Genomic DNA, 27,952 nt, shown 5'->3' with positions numbered 1-27,952 from the left:
AAGAATACATATATATATATATATAGATACTACATCTTGAATATGTATTTGAAATTTATTTTAACATATATTAAATTACATAAAATTATATATAAAGAAAAAAGCCTCCTAAGTAGACCTTAACATATGTTATATGTTTATATGTTATATAAAGCTTTGTAAACCTTATTTATATATGTTAACAAGGATTACAAAGCTCTTTTTCCTCACCATTTCAAAGATGAGCTCAGAGAAGATAGGTAACAAATTCACATGCCTAGTAATAGAAATATATATTTCATTATTTCTCACTGGATATTCTTTACTGTTTAGACTAGTTTAAAAAAAAAAAATCCGTATTAACTAAATCAAAATGGAAGCTTGTAGAGAATTACCAAATAACCACATTGGTGTATGTTTCATGGTATTTTTATCCTGTTTTCATAGATAATTTGTTCTTTGCCCTCACAGGTAAATAAGTTCCACAAATGTGGTTAGTAGGTCTTCTGGGAAAAAAACTGAGAGTTCTTAGATAAGAGAAAATCTTGAGCAGAGGTAAAAAGTGGGGTCCCAAATCTTGTGTTCCCAGATTGTTCACAGTGTTTGACACACAGTAGCACCTAAATGCTTGTTGATTGATTGTGATGTCAATCCAGTATACCTGAGATACTGTCTTGATATGGATGGTATCTGGCTCTGACATGAAGTTAACCTACACAGGCTCTCCCACATGGGTAAGCAGTGCCAGTGAAAACATTGCAGTTTACTTAACAGATATTAAACCATTTGTCCATTTCATTCCACACTTGTGATTAGTGAACCCAATCTTTGAGAATGTAGCAGCTGGAGTCAACATAGATTTCTGTAAGGTCCAAAGCCTTGATGAAAATGGCTTTCTGAATGTCAGGCATTTAGAAACTATAAAGTACAACATGGTATAACGCTTCTAGTATTAGAAAATGTTAATAAATATATCTTTTAAGGAAAACAAATGACAATTAAATTCTTAGACCAGCCTTTTGTGATGTGTACAATAAATAAGAAACAATTTAATGAAATTATTGTATATTCTCTAGCTGCTTTTAAAATTGTGAAAGGCTGGCTTGGTCCAGAAGCAGTGAACATGTTGAAGTTTACTGGTAAAAATGAAGTGCAGGAGCACGTCAGCATAGAATACTTGCCCCCACACATGGGTGGAACTGTAAGTATGGTGGTTGACAAGTCTAAAATATTTGTAGATAAAATCTTGTATTTTTCCTTTGTTGGGGGAGGGGAGGGACCCTTAAGAATCTAGCAGTGGAAAATAGAATTATTATATAGAGTAAGATCATAGGTACCCAGTACTCATAAAACAACAATTTCTTAAAATACATCATGAAAAGAAATATGTAATACCTTAACAAAATTAATTTTAAATTTTAAGCCAAATGGGTCATAGGCTTAGTGATGAAAGAAGTATTAGAGATCATCTAGTCCAGCTGTCGCATTTTACATAAGGAAATTGAATTATTTTGTGCGCAGTAATGCAATAAATGAATGTAAGGACCAGGATTAGATCTTCTTATTCTAGATCCAGTCCTCTTCTCATAACAGTACAATTTCTCTATTCATATTATGACTGGATGATTGGCACTTGGGGCCAAAGGAACATCAGTTAAATACTATAAATTATGTGAATATGTAGCTGTAACCACTTGTGCTGAAGATATTTTTAAATGTAATATTTTATGGAGTAACATATCAGTTAAAACATGCAGTGACTGTTTTAAAAGCCTTATTTTTCTATGCTGTTAACAACACATACCGATTACTAGACCAACTTGGACTTAATCGTCAAAGTTGAATCCAAAAATCTGTACAATATGACTTTTTGTTCATTGTTTTTGAATCTTTAAATTAGAAACAGTGTAGCTTTAAAAAAAAAATTCTTATTTTTTATAGTCATTTCTCCATAGGATTTTTGTAACTGAAAATTTAGAAATTAAAAAAAAAAACTTTTAAAATAATTGAACTTTTATCACTTTAAGACTAAGTATATTTTCAATCCATTGGGGAAATAATTTATTTCTTTTCCTTCCTAACACCTTTGTGATAATGATAAGTATTTTATTCTTTATGTTTCAGGATCCTTTCAAGTATAGTTATCCACCACTAGTGGATGATGATTTTCAAACCCCTTTGTGTGAAAATGGACCTATTACTAGTGAGGATGAAACTGAAAGTAAAGAGGATATAGAAACAGATAATAAAGAAACTGGGGAAGCAAATTCCAGTGAAGAACAACCTGTTATACCCAGAAAGGTAATTTTAAAAGTAAGATGAAATCAGGTATAAGAGATGGGAAAAAAAATATGGAAACATTTATGTATCTTAAATGACCTGTATATTAAGCATGCACAGTCACAATTTGCACTGATTTTTTGTTTCTTCTTTTAGCTCTTACGTTCAGTATATAATTTATTTTCCCTAAGCCAATTATAATGTTCTAATTTAAATAAAATTTAAGAGGCTGTTGTATGATTTAATTAGAGTTCCTAGAGATTGTAAATCTTTTGAGGATGTTTTGCAGTTCTTCCATATCCTTGATACCTGTCACACAGCATTACTTAATAAATGTTTTTAATAGTGATGATGATAATAGAAAAATTGTCTTTGATATTATTTTCAGTAGAATAACTTGTTTAATTGTCAATAAGTTGATTACTTCTATTTCTTTATAAATATTGATTTTTCCTCCAGCAGATTAGTTCAATAGAACAAACTTCCAAAATAGAAGAGTCTGATAAAGTGGATTCAAAGATAAAAACTTTAAAGAAATCATTAAGCATGTTTAAAGGCATCCTATTGCATATCAGGTAAAGATTTCAAAATTTGATTATTCTTAACTATATGTATTCATATGTATAAAGTGATTTTAACAGAGTTGTGAAATATATGTCCTATGTGATTCATTGCTTTTTGAAAATATAAGGATAAGGAGATAGAAACTGGACCTGTGCAAGTTGCACAGAGTCACGCAGAGTCACAGCCAATATATCAGACATAGACCTAGAACACAGGTCTTCCTGACTCCAAAACCAGTATTCTATCCAGGCTAACTCCCCATTTGAAGATAATAGTAATATCATATCAAAAGTTGATCAAGAGGATTCTTGTAAAAAAAAAAAAAAGAAGTAAAATTTTTGATATTTTTTGAAAACTTCTCTGACACCCAGAAACATTTGATGCAAAACTTAGTTTGGAATGATTGACAGAGTAGGGAGAGGAGGGAATTTAAACTTTTTTTTTTAATGAACTGAAATATTATGATGCGTATTGTCCTTCAGAGAAGCCTAATGCAGTTTGGCCAAGTGAACTCTTAATTCAAAAGTATTATTGAGTTCTATTTTAATGTTGTCATTAAAGCAAAGAGGGAAATATCATTCGATTAATTCCAGATTGCAAACAGCATTCTGTCATGGGTTTTTTCTTGCAAATTTTAGCCAAAATTTTATTTGAATTTTTTTTGTAGTGCTGAAATTCTGTCTAAATTATAAAAAAGTAACCCTATGTCAAAATTTCAAATTGCATTTGATCACATTCTGTCCCTATAATTATCTTTCAAATTATTATTTCCTGTTACACTCAATTTTTATAATATAGTACTTTTAATTATCTTATAGTTGTAATTTTTAATTCTTGAATATGTTTGATCATTTTTGAATAAAACCTCCCAAGAAGTTAAATGTACTTTGAAATTACACATTAAAGAATTGATGAACCTACCCCTCCTGATTCTTTTCTTGCATCTTAAAAGAATATAATATGATAGAGAAAAATGAAGTTGAAAAATAATTCATAGGCTTGAGTTCTAGCCCTTATCTTTATTATTATGAGGAAATCCCTTTACTTTTCTGAGCCTCATTGTTTGTTTTTTAAATTTGCAAAATGAACGATAATTAGTCAGTTTTGTATAGCCTGTCTCATAGACTTAAGGAGAAGCAATTTCTAGGGCTGTATAAGTGTGAACCAGCATTATGATTTTCTTGTTTTGCACTTTGGGTCAGGACAAATCTTAATACTGTATAATTATATAAATTGTGTTTGTAAAGGTAGAATAGCATCTACTTTTTGTCTTTTTTGAAACTTTGTATCAGCAGACTTGTGTTTCTGAATACAAATACTAAAGAAAAACATTTTGTATTTTTGATTGTGATTAATTCTAGGTGTAGGATTATTTAAACTATATTCAAAGGATTATTCAAACTAAATAGAAATCTTGTTTTGTTTACATATAGCCCTGCTGAAGAACTTTATTTTGGATCCAAAGAAATTGGAGAGAAGAAATGCTTAATAATTCTTACAAATGTAACAAAAAACGTAGTTGCATTTAAGGTAAATTGCTTAAAATCTACAATCATCACAAAACCAGTCTAATTTTAAGGAAATCATCTGGTAGGCATAAGGCAAATTTTGAAGACAGGCTTTGGGAATCATTTTAGTAAATATATTCAAAAGATTGATGATGAAAGATGTAGTATAAGGGTCTTTGCATGAATTTAAGGCATGTCATAACTCTTCTAAAAGCTCTTTGTCTTCTATCCATTATTTTAGAGTTCTGATTTTTAAACACATAGAATTATAATTTATTTTTATCCTATCTGGATTTTGATTTACTCTAGTATTTTTTTCTCCAGAACTTCTAACATTGAATAATAAGATAATATTCAGCATAAATTAAAATACTGGGAAATCTTTTTTCTTTTGGCGTAAATAATTTAATTAGATAGAAAACATATTGGAAAATGCCCTTCTTCAATGTGCATATTTTCAAAGTTTGGATTCAACATTTAGCTCATTAATGACCATGATGCCTATAACATATATAGCTATAGCTGTGTGAATATAAGTGTGTAGATGTATGTTTATGTATGTATGTTTAACTTTTATGGTCATTATGCAGTAATGTTTTAAACTTTAATATGTAATATACATTAAATTTGCTTTACTGATCTTAGGTATACTGTTATTATGTAAGGTTTACTGGTAAACAAGCATATGTAGGATCTTTCAAGCATGTAGTTTTGAGTTTCAAAGAATTATTCTTTTCCTGTATTATGTTCTTTTTTTAATCTAAGTATGATAGTTCAGCAAGGATCATGGGAAATACGAGGTCACTGGATTTGATGTATTTATCTTTTAAAACAAAGATTTTATATGCCTATCCATCAAGATTGCTTTTTTAATTTTCTGGGTTTTTTTAATAGAATAGGCAGAGTCTGGCATAGTGACTGTCGAATCAAAAAGTACTAGGTTTAGATCCCATCTCTGACATCTGGGTGAGTCATTCACTTTCTCAGTGCTCTAAGCAATTGTCTGAAGACTTCAAAGTTTCAGAGCATGCTAACTTTCCATGGTAGTAAGAGTTTTCTTATTGTACATTTATTATACCAGTGAAATCACAGGGTCATTCCACTCTAATCCCTTCAGAAGAGCAGATTATTAGCTTTAAGATTATTTTTAGTTTATTTCACCTTTGAACTATTTTTAGAGCATATCTCATTGGGTGTTCCAGTGCTTGATATTCCATACCCATCCTTGTGCACTGACCATCTTCTTTGTCTCTGATAATAATGCGCTCCCCCTTACCTCTACCCTTAGAAACTTTTGCTTTCTTTAAGGCTCAGGTCATGTACCATTTCCTACATGCACCCTCTCCTTATCTCCATAGTTATTACTCTTCTTTCTCCTTCCACTGAAACCACTTTGTATTTCTCTATATATATTTTGCATATCCTTATTTGTATATATATTTTGTATTGTAGAATGTGTGTTCCTTGAGGGCAGGGATAGTTGCATCTTTTTGTTTACTTATTTATTTTGACTTAGCACAGTGCATTGCACATAGTAGGCATTCAATAAATGCTTGTTGTATTACTTAAATTGACTTAATATTAAGTGAAGCTAGAATTTTTAATCTATCAAGTATACTTACTGTTTTAGGTAAGAACAACAGCTCCAGACAAATACAGAGTTAAGCCAAGTAATAGTTGCTGTGACCCTGGTGCATCATTAGATGTAGTGGTGTCTCTTCATGGAGGTAAGTTAAATCAAGTCACTTCCAAGTGGAATTTTATTAGCTATCATTAAGATCTGAATCTTTAATTTTTAAAAGAATCTTTTCCATATTAAATCAGCACTTCTTTTCCGCTTTTTCTTTTCTAATTGTTCTAAAATTGTGGCTTTTAGTCAAAAGATTAAATCAGAGTATTCTGCGATTTTTAATAAATTGAAAAGTAAAAACATATCTTAATTCAGATAAGCAAGTGACATTTTTCTCTCTTTGTTTGCCTACCTTCTTGGTTTTCTTTTATTCTTCCTCTTCTACATTTTTTCCTCCTTTCTTCCTTCCTCATTGCTGTGCTGAATTATTTGTGGCTGGAGGTTTCACAATTTCCCCTCAAGATCGTTTTCTAATAATGGCTGCAGAAATGGAACATCCTTGTGGTACAGGGGCAGCAGATTTGGCACAATTCTGGAAGGATACACCCAGAAACAAAATAATGGAACATAGGTAAGCTTGGGTTCGAGGCATCTTTATGTACAATTAAGTAAAAAATATATGCCATGTTGACTGAGACATAAATCATAGTAACTTTAATATGAATAGAATGATAAGTTAATGTCAGAGACATATTTGAAAAGAGCTAGAAAATTAAGTTTTGTTCAAGTTCTGAGTGTCCTTATATGGGACTTCCTGTTGAGAATAAACACAGGTCAGACTTATCTGTAGTTTAAACGTCAGACTATCTATTGAACAACAACAACAAAAAAAAGATGGAATTATATGTTACTATTTAAATTAGGATACTTGAAGTCTGTTAAATGTGCTTAACTGTTAAAACAACTATTAAATAGGATTAAAAGTTTTCTTTATTATTTGAAAATAGAATAGAAAATAGAATAAGTATAAAATTTTAAAACTAGTGTAACAAATCAAGACTACTTTCATGCATTTGAAAGTATATTAATTGTCCCAATTTTGTCTGATTTTTCTAAAGAAACAAAAATCAAAATATATCATAGATTCATTTTTTAACCCTGTTTTTACTCTCTTATGTATCTTATCTATATTTTCAGCATGATTTAGCTAGTAGGTTCACTAAATTCCAGTCAGAATAAAAAGGTAGAGCTTGCCTATTAATAAATTTTTATTACTAGAACAGACAAGAGTATTGGAGATGAGTGACATGGCCTTACTACTGTAGGAAGTGACTTTTCGAAATTTTAAGTGTTTTGAATTATTTTGCTGAATACTATATACTAAGATTAAAGAAAATTTTCACAGGTTAAGATGCCACGTTGATAGCAGTAAACCATCTTCTCTTACATTAAAAGAAAATTCTTTTAACATTCCATCCAAAAGCAGTGAGGACATACATTTACAAGTAAGTTTTATTCCTTTCTATATTAGATGTTAAGATCAAATTCCAACTCTCTACATTATCAACATTAGATTAGAAATACATTTTTCCCAAATTAAACAAAAAATATTTTATTTTGGGATTATTGGAGAGCTAAAAAAGTGTTGGATTGCTTCTTCTTGAGGAAGGCCTAAATAGCTCATGGATAGAATTTCATTTTACTTTTAGGAGTTATAAATCTTTCAAGTCCCAATTTTTTTTTTTTTAAACAGTACAATGTTAAACAGTGCTTTGAAGAGTTTTGAAGAAAGTTGACAAAGCCATTGCCTTTAGGGATCTCTACTATCTATTAGGGGGAATTAACTATTTAGTACAGTAAATGAGTTTATAATAAATTCATTTCTGCCAGTCAAATAGATTTATGGTGGTGCTTTGTGGCCATTTGAAACGATGGTTGATGTGTAAACACAGGGCTGTTAGTATGAGAATGGTGGCATATTGTCATAGAAAAGACTTCACCACCAGTAGTTATAAAACCTAGTTTGGAAGTTAATCTTTGTCCCTGATTATGGACCTTGGAGTAGTTATTTCACTTCTGTGCCTCAATTTCTTGTTAAATATGGAGGGTAGAATTAAATGATTTCATTCCCACTCTCATATTCTGTGAACTTGAATAGCTTCTAGTAGCTAGCAAGTTTCTCTATTGCTAGAAGTTAGTGCTCCCCCCCGCCTTCCTACCAAAATGCAACCCTTTTGAATTATAAATAACTAGGCACGCTCACATCAGTAATATATTTTGGTGCTCCATATATAGCTTTTAGTCAGTTTTTGTCCATCTTAATTATGTTACTTAAGCATGTGGATTTCAAATTATATTACTTAATTGTTTGCATTTAATTATATTACCTAAGTGTTTGGATTTCAAATGTGCCTATTCACCATTCACCTGATAAATATAATATTTTATGGATGCAGTGTTTCATCTCTTTTTTTCTCAGCTCACCCGTTTACTAGACATCAGTAGGAAACTTCAAGATGAAGTTGATCGTTGTCTGTGGTTTCAACAGCTGCTGTTTTATTTAACTGTGCTCTTACTTGCTTTTGCTACTTCTTGCTTCTATCTGCTGTATAATCAAGGGACAAATACTCTGTAAAAGACATAGCTGGCTCTCCTAATTAATGCGAAGAGGAATCAGACCCAAAATTTATCCAATTAGAAAAAAAGTCATGTAAACATATGCTCCCTGGAGACCAAAGTACAGCGCTCTGATATTCTTTGACATTTAAGAAGTGAGTGACAAAGAGGAGCCAGTCTGTCATGGGAAGAGAAGAATATTAGAATGAGAATCTACATTAAGAAAACAGAAGAAGTTGACTATAGATGACTAGTTCTCTTATAAGTGAAAATAAAACCATGGGATGTTATTATTCTGAACATAAATTATTTTTTCCTTTTGGTTGAAGTACTTTAAAATATGACTTGTTTCAGTTTTATCTTCTTGAATAAGCTGAACTGAAAATGCAAGCATATGCTTTGTTGCAGCCAAAAGCTATAATCTGTCTTTTTTATGAAACCGAATTATTGTAGTTGAGCCAAATGCATTAGCTTTTCTATATTATGTATATAAAGGAAGTGTATATTGAATAAGAAAACCTACTTATACAGAATAATTTATGTAATCATGATATAATCATGACAACTACTAGCAGGTTATAGTCAATCTTCTTTTGGAATGTAAAACTATTTAATGCCAAACCACCTTCAGCCTTTGTTTCCTATCAGTATTCCTTGAAGACGACCTGCCTTCTATAAGTTTAGGGCTTTTTGACTAATACTCTAATTTAGATATAATCAGTTTAAAACTAACCACTTCATTTTTGTGGCTTTTACTTTAATATTTTTTCATAAGACCTTTTCCCAGAAAAGATTTTTTTAAAGCAACTCTTGTTCACTTTACTATAATACATTTAGACAAAACCTATTTTGGAAGGGGAAATCTGTTGTACCCATATCAGTTTTTTGGATTTGGTTTGGATTTTTTTGGGTCTCTTACAAAGGCCTGATTAGCCATTTGTAGTTCTGAAATTACACTACGACCAAAACTCTCCATTTTCCCCAAATAAAGGAGGCACTTGAATATCCCTGTAGAAGTCATTCATTCAGAAAGGTTTTGTGAAAGCTTTAATGTTTCAAAAATGTAATGATATTATTAATTCACACACATTCCTGGCTGAAATCAGTTAGAATTAAACAAAACTTAAGAAATATGGGGCATCTCTGTGGGCACTTTGATATGACATTGCCAATTCTTTTTAAAAGAGAGAGAGCCTGGATAGGATCATGAAGTTTTTAATGCATATTTATTTGATTTGTTTGGTATTCTGCCTTAGTACTTGAATTATTGTATTATTAAGATCAGAGGTTTGATTTGAAGTTTATTTCATTGGGAAGAGTTTCAACTCTCAGTCCTAAGTATATGGCAAATATACTTGTCACATAAAGCTTGAGATTTGATCAAGGGCTATTTGAATTTGGGGTTTAGGATGGAGTTTGTGCTTTTTTTTTACTCTGCTATAAGATGTCTTGTCTTCAGGGGTTGGCTCTTTAAAAAAATTATTTATGAATATTGGTATTATAGAGATTTTTCAGATTGGTCTAGGCATTAAAGCATTAAAAGGACACTGCTGTGATATTTTGTTTTCCTTAATTTAGTTTTTCTATTTCAGTTTTTGAACTCCAGATGTGAAAATGACTGCTCTCCACCTTACTAAGTACTTTTGATTTTTTTTATTGATATATGTTCACGATGGGTTTTTTATGTGTGCTATGTTATTGGTTTAAATAGTTAAGTCCCAAGTGTGTGTACTTGTTCTTGCCAACTTAAGAAATCATCTACTTATATTTGAAAATTATTTGTCCTAACAGTGTCCCTTTAATGTTTCGAAATGCAATAATGTTGACTGTTCTTGCTTGAAATTTGATCAATCGTTCATTATTGAATTCAGTGGTGTAAATGTTAATGTTGATGAGATGATTAATTGTAAGTTAGCAGAATTACTGAAACTGTACTATAAAAATCAAATGTTTCAGCACACTTACCTTTCATATTTAATCTTATATCTATGTATGTTTGATTTCATCTGATCTTGTGTCTTATATGTACTGTCATTGTTTTTTGGTTCTATACAATTTGTCTTCTAAGTGCTTTTATATTCAAAGTTGTCATTAATTGTTTATTAACAGATTATTGAGATCCAACATTAAAATTTTTTTAACCAGTTGTCACTTTGGAAGCTAAAAAATTTATCACTGAATTGATTAGCTAGTTATCTAGAATTGTGGTAGCTGATGAACCTAGCCTCAATTTCATAATACAATACAATAACTTTTCAAAATTTTGCCACTAATTTTGACTGGATTTAATAGCACTTTATTGTACAATTGCAAGAAATATATTCTTAGAATTGTTGCCAGTGTAATTATTCTAATGTTCTGGTGCTTTCATATATTTTCAGTATTTTTATTACTATATTGGTATTTTCTTTGTATAATTGATCAGAAGAACATGTTTTCTATTTTAATATGTTTTAGAGGAATAACTACGTTTATCAAATAAATATCATTAAAAAAACTTGTTTTTACTGTCAAAGACATTTTTGAAAAGTTAAATGATTAAACATAAAATTAAGTATTTTTCTGACTTTTAAAAATTTTACATTTCATCTACATCTCTTTTTTTTACCATGTGAAAGAAAAAAAGAACAAGTTTCTAAAAAGAAAAAAATCTAAAGAAAACATTTAGAAAATATTGTTGAATTATAATCAGCTCTGTGGTCTTCTTGGCATAATCTCATCTTCACTTGCCACACAGTCTTAGTTCAAGTACTGTCACCTCTTACCAGGACTATTTTAATATATGCCCTCTCTAATTCTTTCTTTACACTGTTGTCAAAGCCATGTCATTTCTTTCTTCAAAATTTTGTAATGTAAAATCTGATGTCTGGGAACTTCTTTTAAAAAAATAATTTTGATAATTTTTTCAATATAATTGGGTTTCCCTTGTAATTCTTTACATTTTGTTTCATTCATTTAAAAATTTCTAAGAAGTGGTTTCTAGAGATTTCAGAATGCTAGAGGAGTTCCATAAAACAGAAAAGGTTAGATGGCTTTTGTTGCCAGAAGGAGAAATTAAAATCCCTCTTAGCCGTGTATTCTGTTTCACTCAGACTGTGCTGTTCTCTGGTTACATCCAGTTATCTCTACCAGTTGAAATCTTTGTCTTATCACAACCCATTTTGATACTACCTTCTTCATTAAATGTTCCTTAATTTCCTTCACCTCTCTCCTATAGCTGATAGTGTCCTATGATCTCTCTCTATCCTTATTTGCATAAAGCATTTTGCATCTCTTCTTTAATCCCATGCCCTTTTTACTTTAAATTATATTTACCTATATCCTTTTTCCTTTATTCACAAGCTCATTTAAAACCAAAATTATGTTCTCTTTATCTCAGCATCTAGGACCATGCTGTTCTCACAGTCAGTATAGATCTAATCACTGCTTTCTCCACAAAAATAATCAGTACTTTTAAAAAATGTAGAACATGGTTGGTGACACATTTAAGGGGAGGGATTACAAATCAAAATAAAGTAGTAGTCCTGGTTGGGACTTGTTAAGGAGCAAACCTTCCAGGGTGGAAGAGAAAACACCTTTAAGTGTTTCATCTATCATCCTGATATTAGTGAAAAAAACCTCTCACCAAAATCCCTAAAAGAACAAGCTTTGATTTGAATCTTTATTTAAAAATAAAAAAGTCCTCAAGTCCTCCATTAGATAAAAAAGCTTTTGAATGAATAAAACTAATAAAGATAAAATAAAGAAATTATAGACTAAGAAAGGCATGCCACAGCAAGTTGGATGTTCAAGATATATAGAAAATTGAAAATTATCTAGCACTAGAAGGCATTTCCCTATAGATTTAAGTAGTCCAAGAAAATGAAAATAGTTTTCTCAAATGATAAATTAATTCACACCACCAATAACCATATGGAAACATGCTCCAAATTACTAAGAGAAATGCAAATTAGAACAACCCTTATTTAAATCCTTCAGATTGTCAATGCTGATACATTCAGTGTAGAAAGGGCACGTTGGAAGGCAACTACTCCTGAAATGTTGTCAGTTCTGTACTTTGTTTCACATTGAAGTTACAGAAGGAAAGAGAATAAATGGTCCTTTTTTTTTTTTTTTTTTTCCCCCCCACATAGCAATTCCTATCAGGCATATGCCTTCATGAAGTAAGTCAGAAATAAAGGTCTACTATCATAAAATGTTCCTAACATTCATGGTCCATAAAACTGGGAAAACTGGTATATGCACACAACATACAATCAGTATTATAGTGCAGTAAGAAATGTTTCATATATAACATGCAGAGATACTTAGATTTATTGCAATGCTAATCAACTACAAAGGGAATAATTTATAGATCTATAATTCCTTTGGAGCCACCAAAATTTAGAATCTAAAGGAAGTAAAGAAATAAGAAGAAATGAAGCACTTCCAGCTTTCTAATTATACAATGAAACAATAATCATCACAACTATTTGGAACGTGTGTGTGTGTGTGTGTGTGTGTACAAACATATATTTGTATATGTGTACACATGTAGCTGTGTATGTGTATATATGCAACACATACACACATCCTATATCTAAGAAGGCAAGTTAGTAGAACCACCAAAAAAAGCAGAATTTGGTAATCCAGGTTTTTATAAACCTAAGAAGAGACAATTCCCATATGATCTAATGTTGGATAGGTTTTAGAAAATGAGGCACAATAGAGCAGTGAATTATTCTGGAAAACAATTTGGAATTAGATTTTTTTTTAATGGGACTAAAATAAACTATTCATTCCATTTGGCCCAGAGATCCGGCTGATAGGAGTATTTGTAGAACAACTTTTAATGGGAACAAAGAACTGGGAACAAAGTAGAAGCCTACTGATTGAAGAAGGCCAGGTATATTATAATACTGAACATGTAAATGGCTATTACTGTACTGTAAGAAATGATGACTAAAGAATAGAGAAACATAGGAAGCTTTATATAAACTGATGTAAAGTGAAGTGTATAGTTAAAAGAAAAATATATGTATGTGTATGTACACCTATACATATGTGAAACTATATAAAAATATATCCTTAACTAAAGGAAAGAGGAAAGTATAAAAGATAAAATGAATGATATTAAATCCATGAAATTTAAAACATATGTGTGTATATGTGTACATATATGTATATATAAAAAGATAAAATTTTCCTTGACTATAATAATGTAAACAGAAAAATAAAACCATCAGAGAAACTCCAGATTGAATGCTTTGTTCTTCTAATCTTTAAATTTGACCCCAAAAAAGAAAGAGACAAATATGCCTCCTTTCTTTTCAGAGCTATTGAACTATGGGTGTGAAACACTGCATTATATTGTCAGTATTGAAATGTTATTTTTGTTGATGTGCTCCCCCCACTTTATCCCTTTGTTATAAGGGGATGACTCTAGGTACAAGAGAAAAGAATTATGTCCTTTGGAAAACCTAATTTTCCAAAAAACATATTTAGAAATGAAGAGAAGATAAAAACAAAATATCAATTAAAATGTATTTTTATAAACTCTTATCATCCACTGTTAGTACTATAGTATGCCATAGTACAAGAAAAATAGTGTGGAAAATGAGGAAAGCTGGAATGTGTGGAGAGGGAGAGGAGAGTAGCCCTTCAAAACCTATAGTTTTGGGTTCCACAAGCTAGAGATAGCATACTTTGTAGTAGGTTTTAATTTTGTGGGCAAGATATGCCATTTTTGGTCTCTATATGTTTATATTTTTCAGATCCAGCCTTTTAGATTTGTCACTCAAAGAAATTGAACCTTGCAATTTTTACAATAAAATAAACATTAAGTGCCTACATCTATGGGGCAATTAGATGGCACAGCGGATAGTGTATCAGGCCTGGAATCAGGAAGATCCGAGTTCAAATGCAGCCTCTGGCACATGCTATGTGACCTTATGTAAATCATTTAACCCTGTTTTCCTCGGTTTCATCATCTGCAAAATGAGCTGAAGAAGGAAATTTTTGTCAAGAAAATCTCAAAGTAGGTCATAGAGAATCAGACATGACTGAAATGACTGGACAACAGCAACTTGTGTGGAGTGTACAGATAGGCACTGGTAGAAATAGAAAATTTAGTTATATATTTAGTTTGTATTTTAAAGTGATAAGATCCAAGGCAAATAAACATTCTATTTTTTTTAAGTACTTTAGAGAGCTAAAACATGTTTTGTGAAGTATGAGTCTTAATTTCATTTATACATTCTGAATTCTAGGTACCTGTTTTCTTTGAGATTCATATCACAACCTACTTTTAGAAGCTCCATCCAAAGTCTGGGAAATAGAATAAGTAGAGACAGAATTGCTGCTACCTATTGGTAATTAATTACCTTTCTAACATTCTTTAAGCTTCAAGAGACTTTTAAAAGACTTTTTAAAAAAAACTATTTGTTTTCCCTTGGCAACTGTGCTTTGAACTCAGCTTTTCTTATTCTTTTGGAAGGTTTTTGTTTTTGTTTCGTTTTTAATAATTTTGATAATTTTCTTTTTGTTGAGGAGAGATACTTTCATTTCTTTTAATCAAGATTTATCCAACAAATGATAAAATAGTTGGAGATTTGAAATACTTGGAAATATCAGTATACCTGCTAGCATTGTCATTTTTGGAAAAACACTGGAAAAACAACAAATGTTTATTAAATGTCCTGAGCAAAGATAGCAAAGTCGCCTTGATAAATCATTAGCCTCTCATTTCAGTTTCCTTGCATAAAATGAGCAAGTTAAACTAGCTGATCTCAAAATTCTTTCTAATGCTATCTTTATGTCCTTATTTTACAGATGAGAAAGCAAAGATATAGATAAATTAAGTGATTTCTCCCAAAACTTAAAATAGAAAACACTACATCCAGGATTCAAATCCAGGTCATTCCAAATTAGTGATCCTCTCAATTACAGCAAATAAAACTTGCTTTCGTTATACTATAATCAACAGGCTTTTAAAATATAGAATTGGTGGTTGTGTAGTAGGCTATTCAGTTCATATTTTCCCAGATTTCAGGATAGAGGGAAAGGAAGGAATTTAGCTAAGATTTGAAAGAAGCCAGGGAAGTTGAGGCAAAAACAATGGGGAGGAAAGTTCTAGAAATGGGGATAGCCATGGAAAATTCATGGAACCTAAGGATGGAGTATTTCGAGTAACATTATGTGATATAGGGAGAGAAGTTCCAAAAATGGGGGACAGCCAAGGAAAATTCATGGAACCTACAGATCTTGTATTTTGAGTAACAGTATATGGTGTAGGGCAGGGCTGCTTCAAATTTTTCCACTAATGACCCCTTTTCTCCCAAGAAATGTTTACATGACCCAAATAGTTATTTAGGTTATATAGGTTCACAAATCAAATTTTACTGACAACAAATAATAACTTTTACGACCCCTCTCCCACTTTCAATTGCAAGACCCTATGTGGAGTCCCCAACCACAGTTTAAAAAACTGGGACATAAGGTAAGGTAAAAAGCCACATAAAGAAATGTAGGTCTGTAAAAGTTAAACAGAAATTTTTACATTTGATCCTGGAAGGGAATACAGAGAAACAGGGAGCCACTGAAATTTGTTAATGGTAGGAAAGGAGGTGACTTTGTCAGATCTGTGTCTACTTTAAGATTGTCAGTTCGATGATTGGATAGAGGACAGACCAGAACAGAAAGAGACTGGAGAGACGAAGGCCAGGCAGCAGGATATTGCAGTAGTTTAAGTAATGAAGAGTCCCCCTGAACTAAGTTAGTGGCAAGTCAAAGGAAAGAAGAGAGTATATAACAATTTATTAGATAAGGGGATTTCAGGTGTAAAAAAGTAAGGAGTTAAGGATGAGAACTAGGAAATATGGTTGGATCTTAAATAATAAAATTAGAAAGAGGGAAGGTTATATAAAGTGAAAATACTTAGAAGAGGATAATTGTCAGTGGCAGAAGCATGAAGACTGGGAAAAGACAATTCAATTTTGCAATCAAAGATAATTGGAACTTTGGAGAAAATAGTTGAATGATGAGATCAGAAACTAGATTACAAAAATTTAAGAAGATAATAAAATTTTTTAAAATTGGATGCACCAAATATAGACAGCTTCCTCAAGGAGTTAATTATAAAGATTGGGGGGGGGGGGAACAGAGGGAAGGAAATATGGAAGGCTAGCCTTCCAGAATAGCTGAATTAGACGAGAGGTTTTGAGGATGGAGAAGAAATGGCCGCTTTTATAGACAATATGAAAATTACCAGAAGATAGGATAAGATTGAAGATTGGTGAAATGATGATAGAGCAACCGGTCAGAAAAGACAGAGATGATTGTCTTAAGAAGAGACATTTTGTTATATAAGATGGAAAGAAGATAGTAATAGGAGTCATCTGATTGTTGTGAAACAATGTCAGGGACAAGAGGGAACACAGTGAAGAAAAAGTTTTTAATGAGATAAAGTTCTCATCTGAAAGGTGGGAAGAATGCTATGAGATTTGAGAAGGAATGAAAAGTTTAGAACAACCTCAGTAGTGTCACGATAGCATAGAGAATATAAAAGAATTGCCTTGCTACATTGAGGACTTAGTTGAAATTATAGGAGAAAAAAATTTTTTTAGAGAAACCAGTCAGCCATGCCTTTGTGATTTAATTAAGTTTTATTCAGCAGCATGTGAGTAAGGGGTGAAAGTAATAGATGATGGGAGCAGTCCAAGTTTGGCAGGACAAAATCTTTGATAGAATTAAGTGGTCATTTGAGAGATGGCAGTGTAGAATTCAGCTGGTTCACCCCATGTGTCAAGATGGGGAAGAAAAGAGAAAGTAGCCAGGGCAGAGTTTGGCAGGGGGAGGGGCGGGGGTAGAAAATGGCTACAGGATTGGGTTAACGGGTTATAATGAGGGCAAAGGACAGAGTTTGGGTGGATAGGTCATATGAAAATGGGTTATAATGAGATAAAAGGATTTCAAAGTTCATGCATATATGAATGTAGAACTTTAATGAGGATATGACCATCATGTGTAGATGTGAGTCTATGGAGAATAAGTCATGGGAAATGAATAATTTGAAAAATTGGGAGATTAGGAAGTTTGAGGGAGTACAGTAGGAGTTAAGAAAGAAAACTATGAGCCAAGCATTTAACAATTGAGGAAGCATAGGGAGTGTTCAGGAACTAGGTATAAAACAGCCACAAGGCTCCTGATTGGGTGATCATTGGAAATTGAGTAAACTTTAAAGGAGAAGAAGCATTAAGCTTTCCATTGACAAATTCCAGTTTTATAGACCCTCCAAGTACATGAGTCACACATGTACCGTCACAGCAAAGTTTGGGAACTCACCTAGAGAAGATAGAAATGTTCTGAATTGGTCACATATAAAGACCCTTCTAGATCTAAGAATTGTTTTAGGAGTTGTCCCTTATTATTGCAAATCTGTTTCTAGTATTAAGCCACTGAATGATTTCACCTGCATTTACTTAAGAGAAGAAAAACAATGAAAGAAAAGGCCAAATTGTCTTAAAATTCATTCAGAGCCATTTGAAAATTGATGGACCAGCAAACATGAATAAGCTTTTTAAAATCTAGTCTTCTGCCTCATGAGTTCACTGGGATTGACCTTTGTAGATGCAGGCAAGCCTTTCATCCTTACACAAATGCCAGTCTGTATGGCTTATGAATAATCTTGTACCAAGAGACTTATAGTCACCAGAAACCTGTTCATTTGCCAAAATAGCACTTAGTGAGAGCAAGACTTGCTCTCTCAGCTTTTGACTGTGCATATGAAGCTAGGTTGCAAATATGGACTGACAGTTATGAACTGATCATTTTGATCCAGGAAAAACTTAGGTGGAAACAAATCCTTTGTCCCAAAAGCAATACATTGAATTAAAGGTGAAAGACAAAAGTTAAATGTGATTTCTAGGAAATTGGGCCATGTTCAAGTGGAAAAATAACTGAGAGCTTGGATCTTCCACTAGGCAATATATATGAACCTTGTTTTGTTGAATCAGTCTTCTCTGTCTTGATTATCTATAAATAACTGTTAGTAAGAACAAATGACTGAGAAAATATAAAAAGTGACATGAGCCAAGAAATAAAGTAATGATTTTAAAGGACTTATCTACCATACACACACACACACACACACACACACACACACAGAGAGAGAGAGAGAGAGAGAGAGAGGAGAGGGAGGGAGGGAGGGAGGGAGAGAAGGAGAGAGAAGAGAGAGAGAGACAAAGGTTGGAGCTTAAACTATTCAAATTAATATTATCCCAGACTGAGACTAATCCCACGTAGAAGTAGGAAGCAATTGATGCTGCCCAGTACCAATTGCTCTGTGGCCATGAAAAAAGACTATTAATAACTTTGTTTAAATATGTCAAGAATGAAACTTGGGGTTAGTAAGAAACCTATTTTATTGGCCTAATATGTCATTTATATGACATAGCATATGTCACTGAGCAATATGAAATGTGTTCCTTGTTTGTACTTCATGTTATATATTTGGAGAATGTAAGTACTAAAAAACTTTTAGAACTTGTTGGCATTTATCTTCATTATCATCCTCATTACCATCATCAATAAGCATTTAATAAGTGCTTGCTTTGTGTGGCATTGTGAAGGAAACAAGAAAAGCAAAAATATAGTCCCTTTCCTCAAGGAGTTTAATTTTTTCCCTTACTAAGTATTTTATTTTTTCCAATTAAATGTAAAGATAGTTTTCAACATTTTCTCTCTCTCTCTCTCTCTCTCTCTCTCTCTCTCTCTCTCTCTCTCTCTGTATATATATATGTGTGTGTGTGTATTATTATTATTATTATTATTATTATTAACACTTTTTATTTACAAAACATATGCATGGGTAATTTTTCAATGACCTTGCAAAACCTGTTCCAAATTTTCCCCTCCTCCTTCCCCCTATCCCCTGCCCTAGATGGAAAGTAGTCCAATTCATTAAATATGTTAAAATAATATGTTAAATTCTATATATGTATATATATTTATACAGTTATCTTGCTGCACAAGAAAAATCAGATCAAGAAGAAAAAAACTGTGAAAGAAAACAAAATGTAAGCAAACAACAACAAAAAGAGTGAGAATGCTATGTTGTGGTCCAAACTCAGTTTCCACAGTCTTTTCTCTGGGTATAGATGGCTCTCTTCATCACTGAACAAGTAGGACTGGTTTGAATCATCTAATTGTTGAAGAGAGCCACCTCCATCAGAATTGATCATCATATAGTCTTGTTGTTGCCATGTATAATGATCTGGTTCTGCTCATTTCACTTAGCATCAGTTCATGTAAGTCTCTCCAGACCTCTCTGAAATCATCCTGCTGGTCATTTCTTACAGAACAATAATATTCCATAACAATCATATAGCATAATTTATTCAACCATTCTCCAATTGATGAGCATCCACTCAATTTCCAGTTTCTTGCCACTACAAAGAGAGATGGCACAAACATTTTTGCACATGTGGGTTCCTTTTCCTCATTTAAATCTCTTTGGATTATAAACCCATTAGTAACACTGCTGGGTCAAAGGGTATGCATAGTTTGATAATTTTTTGAGCATAGTTTCAAATTGCTCTCCAGAATGGTTGGATCCATTCACAGTTCCACCAACAATGTATCAATGTCCTAATTTTCCCACATTCTCTCCAACATTTGTCATTATTTTTTCCTGTCATTTTAACCAATCTGACAAGTGTGTAGTGGTATCTCAGAGTTGTTTTAATTTGCATTTCTCTGATCTTTGGTTTCATATGACTAGAAATAGTTAAAAATTCTTCATCTGAAAATTGTCTTCATATCTTTTGACCATTTATCAATTGGAGAATGGCTTGAACTGTTATAAATTTGAGTCAATTATATATTTTAGAAATGAGGCCTTTATCAGAACCCTTTGAATGTAAAAAGATTTTTCCATCTTATTGCTTCCCTTCTAATCTTGTCCTATATTAGTTTTGTTTGTACAAAAACTTTTTAATTTAATCAAAATTATCTATTTTGTGATCAATAATGATCTCTAGTTCTTCTTTGGTCACAAATTCCTTCCTTCTCCATATATCTTGAGAGGTAAACTAGCCTATGTTCTAATTTGTTTATAATATCATTCTTTATGTCTAGATCCTGAACCCATTTTGACCATGTCAACATTTACTTTTATAAGATTATGATTTCCATTTTTTTTCTCCTTCCTTCCCAAGATGGATAGCAATCTGATACAGATTATACAAGATACAATCATATTAAATGTTATCTCCACACTTGTCATGTTATGAAAGAAGAATCAGAACAAAAGGGAAAAACTACAAGAAAAAAATGTGAAAATATTATATTTCTATCAGCATTCACATTCCATAGTTCTTTTGGAATTATCCTAGATCAATGTATTGTTGAGAAGAGCACAGTCTCAAAGTTGATCATTGCATACTGTTACTGTTACTATGTATACTGTTTTCCTGGTTCCATTCACTTCACTCAGCGTCAATTCATGTAAGTCTATCCAAGCTTTTCTGAAATCCACCTGTTTGTTATTTCTTATAGTACAATAGTATTTCATTTCATTCTTATACCACAATTTTTTCAGCTGTTTCCCAATTGAAAGGCATCTTTTCAATTTCCAGTTCTTTGCCACCACAAAAAGATGTGCTCTAAACATTTTTGTACATGTGGCTTCTTTCCCCTTTTTATGATCTTTTTGGGATACAGACCTAGTAGTGGTATTGTTGGTTCAGAGGGTGAACCTATGAACATAGTTATAAATTGCTCTTCAGAATGATTGGATGAGATTACAACTCCAGCAGTGCATTAGTGTTCCAATTTTCCCACTCCTCTCCAACATTTATCCTTTTCCTTTTTTCTCATATTAGCCAATTTGATAGGTGTGGAGTGGTACCTCAGAGTTATTTTAATCTATATTTCTCTAATCATTTTTTCACATACTAGAAAGAGCTTTAATTTCTTTATCAGAAAACTGCCTGTTTATATCTTTTTACCATATTTCAAGGACAGTTCAATTTTAATGGAAGTAATTATATGTACATACAAGATAAACACTGGTGAAATGAGAGGTAGTCTCAGATGAAAGGCATTGGGGGGGATGGAGAAGAGTAACCAATAAAGACCCCTTGTAGAAGTTAGAATTTGAGAAGTAAAATAGGAAAAGAGACAACATTCCAGGGATGAAGAACAGTCAATGAAAAGTCAGTCAGAAATACTGTGTCATATGAGAACAAGAGCAAGAAAACCATTTTCCCTAGATTACAGATTACATAAAAGGGAATAAAATGTAAGAAGACTAGAAAAATAGAAAAAACTAATTTGTGAAGGACTTTAAAAGCCAAATCAAAGATTTTATATTTGATCCTATAGATAATAGGGAGCCACTGTCGTTTATTTAGCAGAGGGTGATAGGTGACTTGTTATTCCTGGAAGAAGAAATTAAGGCTACAAATCATATTTTAGTAGTGACTGATATTGTATTGAGTATGCACGAGTGTATCCTAATAGGAAACAGGAAGAATCCATAGTTGTCATGAGAAAAGTATTTCTTTACTAGTTTCCTTACTAGCATTCATTCCAAGACAGACACTTTAGGAACATGCCATTAAAGAAATATGAGTCTTGTCAGCCATCAAGAAGTCTAGAAATACATCTTACCTCTCCCAAAGAAGACACATGTTGAACATGTAAGGAGTACTGATCCCCAAACAAAATTTTATGTGAGCATAGCTTCATCAGGAATGTAAGAATGGGATTTTCACCATACTTAACCAATTTTTGACCTAGAACCGTGTTTAACCATTGATTCATATTTTGGAGCCTCAAACAATGAAGAGAAAATGCAATCATTTGGTTGAAAAACATATGTTAACTAGCCATATCTTTGGTTCAGAAAAACTGATTAAAATAAATGACGGATACCAAAGTTCATTGAAACAAGGAGTTCTTCTGAGAAACTTTGGTATTCAGGGACCACTAATTAACTATTCATATACATAACTATTCCATAACTAGTTAAGGGAAGACTGGACATAGTCTGTTTACGATCTAATTTTAGAAATTCACTACAACCACAAGACAGTTAGTTGATGAGCAAATAGAGACAAGTAATACATATTTATTACAATAGGTTCTAAATAAAAGAGGTGGCCCACTAGTTGCATAGAGTCAGATTTAAGTAAAGAAGGTAACTGTACTAATACAAGCAGCCTTGTCATAGTCCAGTTGTATGAAGAGACATAGAGTAGGCCCAAAGGCAGTAACTTTCCAGCCTAGAATTTAAGCAATAGAGACAGCTAGGCTATAAAGACATTCAAGTCTTGCAAACATTCACAGTCAGCCTGGGTTCTGTATTAGTTCAGATTTATGAATAGTTATTAACTATTAATTTTCAAATGTCTACAGATCTGCTAGATAGAAAGAAAACTAGACTGTTTCTAGATTTCTTGAAAAAGAAGAAGAAACAAAGAGGTGAAACATTGACTACACAAATAGTCAAATGACAGCCATTCTAATACATATAATGGTCACCCATGCCTTGCAAATAATTGTGTGTATGGATGAACATCACACTGGAATCATTGTATGTCCCCATTATGCTAATTAGACTTAATATTTTTCTATTTGTTTTTAGTTGATAAAATATTATTATACAACTTCTGTAACTATTTGTGGCTGTTAATTATCCATCAAATTGCTTTTTAAAATTTTATATATGCTAGTGCTTAAGCACTCTTTGTTATATTCTAAGCCTATTGTTTTGTTATTAGTTTGCATTGATTTGCATTGATTGTTTATTTGATTATATTTTATGAATATGTTTGTATTGCTATGATATTTACATATAATATATCTTACTAATAATTTAGACAAGAACAATTAGAATAACAATCTGTAATTTAGACAGTTAATCAATGAAACAGCCTGTCAAATTATTTGCTATGTGAGACCCTGAGGTGATTATTTGGAGCACTGGACAACTCATTGTTAAGTGTTTTCTTACTTTGTTACTTCTGTATATTGGCAATTGTCAGCTCATGTGATTGATTTTTCCAACATTCTAACACTTGGGAGGAATGCAACCCACATTCTGGACCTTTGTCAAAAGAGTTGGATACAAAGCAAGGGACGATGGGAACAGTACTTTGTTATTGAGCATCTCCTTGCTTTCCAGCTTTCTCTGAGTTCAGAAAGGATTTCTGACTTTCGGCAACAAGCAAACTACCCTGCATGCCTTGGTATACAGAAACCAAATGTAACAGGTGAGAAGAAGAAATAGATACCATGGCATGTAGGTGGGGGATCAGAAACAGCTATGGGGTATTCTAAGCCAGAGCACTGAGCCAGAGTAAACCATATTTGGAGGGAATGAATTCTGTATTGAGGTTATAGTCCAGTCAAGAGAAACCTTTATGTTCCTGCTTCATACCGTGGCTACCACTCTTTTAAAATTATCTTTGTAAATTGTGCTGTTTAAAATGTTTTTCAAGTATACATTAAAAAATAGACGGCTTATTTGAATGTGTCAATTCTGCTTTCTTAAATGCTTGCAGTGAGAATGGAAATGGAGGGAAGATATCTGGAAAAGATGCACAATTAATTTTTTTTTCCATAACCTCAATTAGGATTTTGTCAGTGCATACTGACAGAGGTTTGACTTTTGTATATTTAACAAAGAATATAGTGAATTAGAAGGAAAAAGAGAATAATTTGGGGGTTCAGAATCCTCCTAAGGTACAAACCCATAATAATCTCCAGCAGTAAATAGGCAAAATGCTTTCACTTTTAAATTGCTTCCAGGCTATCATTTTTGGCACATTAATGGTGTTTTTTTTTTAATTTTATTTAATAATAACTTTGTATTGACAGAATCCATGCCAGGATAATTTTTACCCAGCATTATCCCTTGAAATCACTTATGTTTCGTTTTTTCCCCTCCCTTCCTCCTCCCCCCCCCAAGATGGCAAGCAGTCCTATATATGTTAAATATGTTGCAGTATATCCTAGATACAATACATATTTGCAGAACCGAACAGTTCTCCCGCTGCACAGGGAGAATTGGATTCAGAAGGTAAAAATAACTCGGGAAGAAAATCAAAAATCAAATAGTTCACATTCATTTCCCAGTATTCCTTCTTTGGGTGTAGCTGTTTCTGTCCATCATTTATCCAATGAAACTCAGTTAAGTCTCTTTGTCAGAGAAATCCACTTCCATCAGAATACATCCTCATACAATATCGTTGTCGAAGTGTATAATGATCTCCTGGTTCTGCTCATCTCACTTAGCATCAGTCCATGTAGGTCTCTCCAAGCCTCTCTGTATTCATCCTGCTGGTCATTCCTTACAGAGCAATAATATTCCATAACATTCATATACCACAATTTACCCAGCCATTCTCCAATTGATGGGCATCCATTCATTTTCCAGTTTCTAGCCACTACAAACAGGGCTGCTACAAACATTTTGGCACATACAGGTCCCTTTCCCTTTTTTAGTATCTCTTTGGGGTATAAGCCCAATAGAAACACTGCTGGATCAAAGGGTATGCACAGTTTGATAACTTTTTGGGCATAATTCCAGATTGCTCTCCAGAATGGCTGGATTCGTTCACAACTCCACCAACAATGCATCAGTGTCCCCGTTTTCCCACATCCCCTCCAACATTCATCATTATTTTTTCCTGTCATCTTAGCCAATCTGACAGGTGTGTAGTGATATCTCAGAGTTGTCTTAATTTGCATTTCTCTGATCAATAGTGATTTGGAACACTCTTTCATGTGAGTGGTAATAGTTTCAATTTCTTCATCTGAAAATTGTCTGTTCATATCCTTTGACCATTTATCAATTGGAGAATGGCTTGATTTTTTATAAATTTGAGTCAGTTCTCTATATATTTTGGAAATGAGGCCTTTATCAGAACCTTTAATTGTAAAGATGTTTTCCCAGTTTGTTGCTTCCCTACTAATCTTGTTTGCATTCGTTCTGTTTGTACAAAGGCTTTTTAATTTGATATAATCAAAATTTTCTATTTTGTGATCGGTAATGGTCTCTAGTTCATCTTTGGTCACAAATTTCTTTCTCCTCCACAAGTCTGAGAGATAAACTATCCTATGTTCCTCTAATTTATTTATAATCTCATTCTTTATGCCTAGATCATGGACCCATTTTGATCTTATCTTGGTATGTGGTGTTAAGTGTGGGTCCTTGCCTAATTTCTGCCATACTAATTTCCAGTTATCCCAGCAGTTTTTATCAAATAATGAAATCTTATCCCAAAATTTAGAATCTTTGGGTTTGTCAAACACTAAATTGCTATAGTTGACTATTCTGTCTTGTGAACCTAACCTTTTCCACTGATCAACTAATCTATTTCTAAGCCAATACCAAATGGTTTTGGTGACTGCTGCTTTATAATACATTAATGGTGTTTTAAGGGGAACTCCGCTCCTGGAGGAGTGAGTGGAAAGAAAGGCTTTATTTCTATTAAATGAGAACACAAAGTTTCTTCCTCTATTTCATTGATAACTTAGCCTGCTTTGTTCATTAAAGCTAGCCACTGCTTATATAGAGATCTGCATTTTTATTGTTTTTGGCAAAAAACAAAAATGAATATAAAATAAAGATATAGAGAAAGATACAAAAGGTACAATTTCTTCTGTTTCTCACTAATTTATCATTGTATTCACTGTTCTGCTTCCCCTTTTCCTTTGGAACATTAAGAGAGAGGAAACCCAGCTTTTTTTCCATATCTATTTGCTTTAGTGTTGAAGTCCTAAAAGGCTTTCCAGTTCAGTGACTTCATCCCAGATGAGTATTGAAACCTCTTCAAGTTTCTCCACCACTTCTACTAGATTAGTCTTTACAACAAGTGAATATTATCAAATGAGAAAATATTTGTTTAGTGACATAGTAGGTGCTTAATAAATGATTATTCCTTTCACTTCTCCCTCCAAAATGCCATTACAGTTTTGCAAAGCCACTGAAGTTAGTCTCCACAAGATTGAGTGCCCAGAGCACCCACTCAAAAATGAATATTTATTTGATGCCTATTACATGTATATCATGGATCTATAGAAATATAAATCATGTTTACATCCTTTAAAGGAGCTATTATTTCATTCCCCTTCAGAAGGGTTCCAAAGTAAGGTTACTTCATGTTATTGTATTTCAACTTAAAGTGACTTACGGTTTACAGTAAGATTTCAGGATATAATTAATATATCATCTTCATTTGCATTTTCTTACATTTGTGAGGAAAGAGATATGTATTACAATTCAGCAAATCCCTCTAAAACCAGTTTTTTCCTTTAACTCTTAATGTGTTATTCTCCCTTTCAAAGGTATAAATATTGGAAATGTAAATCAATTCAGGAATAGAAATACAATGTATTTTATTTAAAAATTATAAAAATTTACAAAGGATGTAGTTCTTTAAGGGATGCAACAATTATATAAATAGTCTCTTTAAGAAATGCTTCTTCATGATAATTCCAGGCAAGAATTTCTATCCCCCTTCTTAGAGCACAATTCAATTAGAAGTAACATTTTGTTTTTCAAGTAGAAAAAAAAAAAAACATTTTTAAAAGCAGCATTTTTTACTGCTAGATAGGTGTTTGAACTTATATCCAACTCTTGCTTAATTTCACAATTTCCCCAGTTCTAAAATAATTCTAGATATATTTTAATCTAAATTCTTGAACATGGATGTCAATGTTTCATGACAAATTAGGATTGACTATTTTGAAGTTCTCTTTCCTCAAAACCTTACTTCTGAAAGCCACAGGAGATAAATTATACCAAAATGGCTCTACTTAGCATAGTCATACAAAAATGTTTTTTTGCTATTTGGAGTAGAGCATATATCATAGTTCAATCTGGAGAAAGCAACCTGTGACCTTTGTCTTCCTGCATTGATAACGGGTTCTTTTCAAAAAAAAAAAAAAAATGAACAACAACTACATCCCCTCTTTAATTATACTCACCCTCATCCAAACCCTTCATAATTCACTCTTGAAAAGACAACTTCCATTTCCTAGTTAAGAGGATAGATTTACAATGTGAACAAAGTCTCAAATACATCCTCAGTGTTGGCAGTATGGTAAAAAAAAATAAATAATGATTTCAGAATCAAGATGAGCTGAGCTCAAATTCTGTTTCTGGTGATTTCTATCAGCGTGACCTTAGGTAAATCACAAACTTCTAATGCCTCCATTTTTCCTCCTCTATAAAAATGAAGAGGTTGAACTAGATGACTTCTTAAGTCTTTTCCAACTCCAGAACCATAATCCCTGTGATTCCCTACAGAATTGAATAGAAGGCAAGAGCTACAGACAATTTAATTGTCAAATTGTAAACTTCTCAAACCTTGTGAAGAGTATATTCTGGTGTTGTTTTAATAACTTCAGTCCTTTTTAATTCAATCATTTAAAATAATTTTTCTTT

The 27,952-nt window shown here is 32.4% G+C and overlaps 1 protein-coding gene across 4 annotated transcripts in view; it reads left to right on the top strand.

Annotated features, from left to right (window-relative positions):
* The window catches only part of MOSPD2 (motile sperm domain containing 2), a 40,591-nt gene extending 29,927 nt beyond the window's left edge, over positions 1-10,664 (top strand). Inside the window, exons 8-15 of one of the 4 annotated variants that reach the window (XM_051984491.1) lie at positions 1,056-1,180; positions 2,104-2,280; positions 2,719-2,834; positions 4,257-4,353; positions 5,962-6,058; positions 6,403-6,532; positions 7,307-7,406; positions 8,381-10,664. In XM_051984491.1, the coding sequence (XP_051840451.1) occupies positions 1,056-1,180; positions 2,104-2,280; positions 2,719-2,834; positions 4,257-4,353; positions 5,962-6,058; positions 6,403-6,532; positions 7,307-7,406; positions 8,381-8,536 (998 nt within the window). In that variant the 3' untranslated portion in view covers positions 8,537-10,664. The remainder of the gene's footprint in view (positions 1-1,055; positions 1,181-2,103; positions 2,281-2,718; positions 2,835-4,256; positions 4,354-5,961; positions 6,059-6,402; positions 6,533-7,306; positions 7,407-8,380) is intronic. The other 3 variants (XM_051984492.1, XM_051984493.1, XM_051984494.1) reach the window with 3 other exon arrangements.
* Positions 10,665-27,952: the final 17,288 nt, after the last annotated feature.

Source organism: Antechinus flavipes, chromosome 3, assembly GCF_016432865.1.
Source record: "Antechinus flavipes isolate AdamAnt ecotype Samford, QLD, Australia chromosome 3, AdamAnt_v2, whole genome shotgun sequence".
NCBI lineage: Eukaryota > Metazoa > Chordata > Mammalia > Dasyuromorphia > Dasyuridae > Antechinus > Antechinus flavipes.
This window is presented reverse-complemented; position numbering and strand designations above follow the sequence as displayed.